We start from the raw sequence: 2,626 nt of genomic DNA, 5'->3' as shown, positions 1-2,626 counted from the left end.
CTGTGCGGGCCTCAGCCCTGCATCTTCCAGCACTCCAGTAGGGCAGCTTCGCTCCAGCTGGAATCTTGCAACAGGAAAATGTAGGAACAGCAGAATTGGTCTGGCTGATGGGTTGGCTCCTCTCACTTGAGCTAAGTGCTGGACTCCATGCTGGATTGAGAGCCCCAGAGGAGCTTTCTTGGAGCTAATCTAAAAATCCCTCATGCCACGCCAACAAACGACAGATGGTGGGAAGGGCAGCTAAGCCTCCCGGACCCCCTCTTTCCCACCATCTCTGCAGAGATGCCCTCGAAGGGACTCATCAACCACTCGTGTTCCACAAGTACCAGTGATGAGCCAATCAGACCCCATTCCCCACATGAATGGTGATGCTCACATTACTTTCCCTCGCCTCCCAAGTCCTGTCCAAGGCAGGTGCTCAGGAGGCCATGCCCAACTGAAAAGAGTTTGAGTCAGGTCCCTCAGCTAGCTGGAATGGGCCAGATCTCCATCTGGTGTAAATGCGTACAACTTCGGTTCCTCTCTGCCCGCTTACATCAGCTCAGGACTGAGTGTATTTTCAGGTGAATTTTTTAATGGACAGTACATAGTGAATCTAATGGGAGGAGAGTAGAGAAGAACACTGTTGTGAACTGCTACAGACCCCTCAGTTACTGATAAATCCTCTGCAATAAGAGTGGAAAGGCTGCACTGCAGTGCTCAAGAGGAAGCTGTCCATGACTAACACATGGCATTAGTGAAGGACAGATATAGAACTTTCATGACCCCACCAGCTAGTTCTTGATTGTTGTGATGGTTGGTTCCAGGGCAGGAAGCACACATGGGAACAAACTGAACACACCCAACTGGCCACATCATGACGGTTTTCAACTGGACCACGTCTCACCCCTCCACCTTCATCCTCGTTGGCATCCCGGGATTGGAGGAGTTTCATCTCTGGATCTCCATCCCCTTCTGCTCCATCTATGTCCTGTCCATCCTAGGGAATAGCCTCCTCCTGGCTGTTATCAAGACTGAGCCGAGTCTCCATGAGCCCATGTACCTTTTCCTTGCCATGCTGGCATTTGCCGACCTCATTATCTCCACCACTGCTGTGCCAAAAATCCTCTGCAATTTCTGGTTCAGGGACCAGGCCATTCATATCAATGCGTGTCTGATGCAGATTTTTTTGATTCACTGCCTTACTACCATGGAATCCGGGTTCATGCTGGCCATGGCCTTTGATCGTTACGTCGCCATCTGTAACCCACTGCGACACTCGGCCATCCTCACCAAGTGGGTCATAGCCCAAATAGGGCTGGGTGTTGTGATAAGAGGAGCTGTGTTACTGGGCCCACACCCTATCCTGCTGAAGCAGCTCCCATACTGCAGGACCAATGTCATTGCTCACACCTATTGTGAGTTCATGGCACTGGTGAAATTAGCTTGTGTGGATACAACTGTGATAAGAGCCTATAGTCTGCTTGTAGCCTTCCTAACAGCCGGGTTAGATTTCATCCTCATTGTCCTGTCCTACATCCTAATCCTCCGGGCTGTCTTCAGCCTCCCCTCCAAGGAGGCACGGCTCAAATCACTGGGCACCTGCAGCTCCCATGTCTGTGTCATGCTGGTGTTTTACACCCCTGCCTTCTTCTCCTTCTTCTCCCACCGCTTCGGCCACGTGGACCCCCACATCCACATCCTGATCGCCAACATGTACCTGCTCATCCCGCCCATGATGAACCCCATCATCTACGGGGTAAGAACTCCTGGGATCCGGCAGAGAGCGCTCCACATCTTGGGCCTTAAACCAGTCTAAAGGCTCACCGGCTAGGTCAGCAGCTGGAAGAAAGGTGTGTGCTGGTGACATCAGGGCCAACAGGGCCTGGGATACAAATGGCTCAGTCAGCTCCTACTGTGAAAAACCACTTCAGCCTTGTTGAGCAGTGGGGCTGAGAACACACTTGCCTGGGCCTGTGGCAAAACAGGACTTCACCCTTTTTACTGCTGTAGAACAGTGTTTTCATTCCTCATTCCCAATCAATCCAGTGAGATCAGAGCCTCCTTGTGGGAGGTGCTGCGTGGCGCATACCCAGAGACCTTCCTTTTGCCTGAGATGCCATCTAAAGAGACAAGATGGAACATATGAACCTCCAGCTCAGTTCGCTTCACCTGTCCTCCTCCCACCTCCTTTGCCATCCCTGAGCCCCTTTCAGTGGCAAGCTTTTTGATAGCATCTTCCGCTGGCTCTTATCAGATACTGTGTAAGAACCCTGGGCACAGTCCTGGTACAAGCAGCGATTCTGGCGTCATAATGTTCACTCGAGTGATGGGAATTGTAGACTACAGCAAAGGATGCTGGGAGAGGTGGCAAGGAGATAAATAGTTTCCTGTTTTCACAGGGGCGAAGATCTCGGGTAGAAAGCAAGAGCTGTGGTGAAGAGACCCTGGGAAGGAGGTAGGGACACTAGGAGTTAGTGTAGGAGGGAGCAGGGGGCTGTAGGGATACTAGGGCAGGCCCATAAAGAAGCAGGCTGCTGCTGTGACCCTAAGAGAGGCCTACCAAAGAGAAGGCTGTAGGGAGGCTAAGAGAAGCCAGAGATGGGGCAGTCTGTTCCAGGGAGGCTGGGAGGCCTGGGAAAGTTCA

General features: G+C 52.1%; 1 protein-coding gene across 1 annotated transcript; it reads left to right on the top strand.

Annotated features, from left to right (window-relative positions):
- Positions 1–856: 856 nt before the first annotated feature.
- On the top strand, positions 857–1,798 carry LOC142007566 (olfactory receptor 52K2-like). The gene has a single exon (XM_074984252.1). It carries the CDS (start codon positions 857–859, stop codon positions 1,796–1,798), a length of 942 nt encoding a protein of 313 aa, XP_074840353.1.
- Positions 1,799–2,626: the final 828 nt, after the last annotated feature.

The sequence above is a fragment of the Carettochelys insculpta genome, chromosome 1 (assembly GCF_033958435.1).
Source record: "Carettochelys insculpta isolate YL-2023 chromosome 1, ASM3395843v1, whole genome shotgun sequence".
NCBI lineage: Eukaryota > Metazoa > Chordata > Testudines > Carettochelyidae > Carettochelys > Carettochelys insculpta.
The sequence above is the reverse complement of the archived record's forward strand: the minus strand, read 5'-3'. Positions and strand labels throughout refer to the sequence as shown.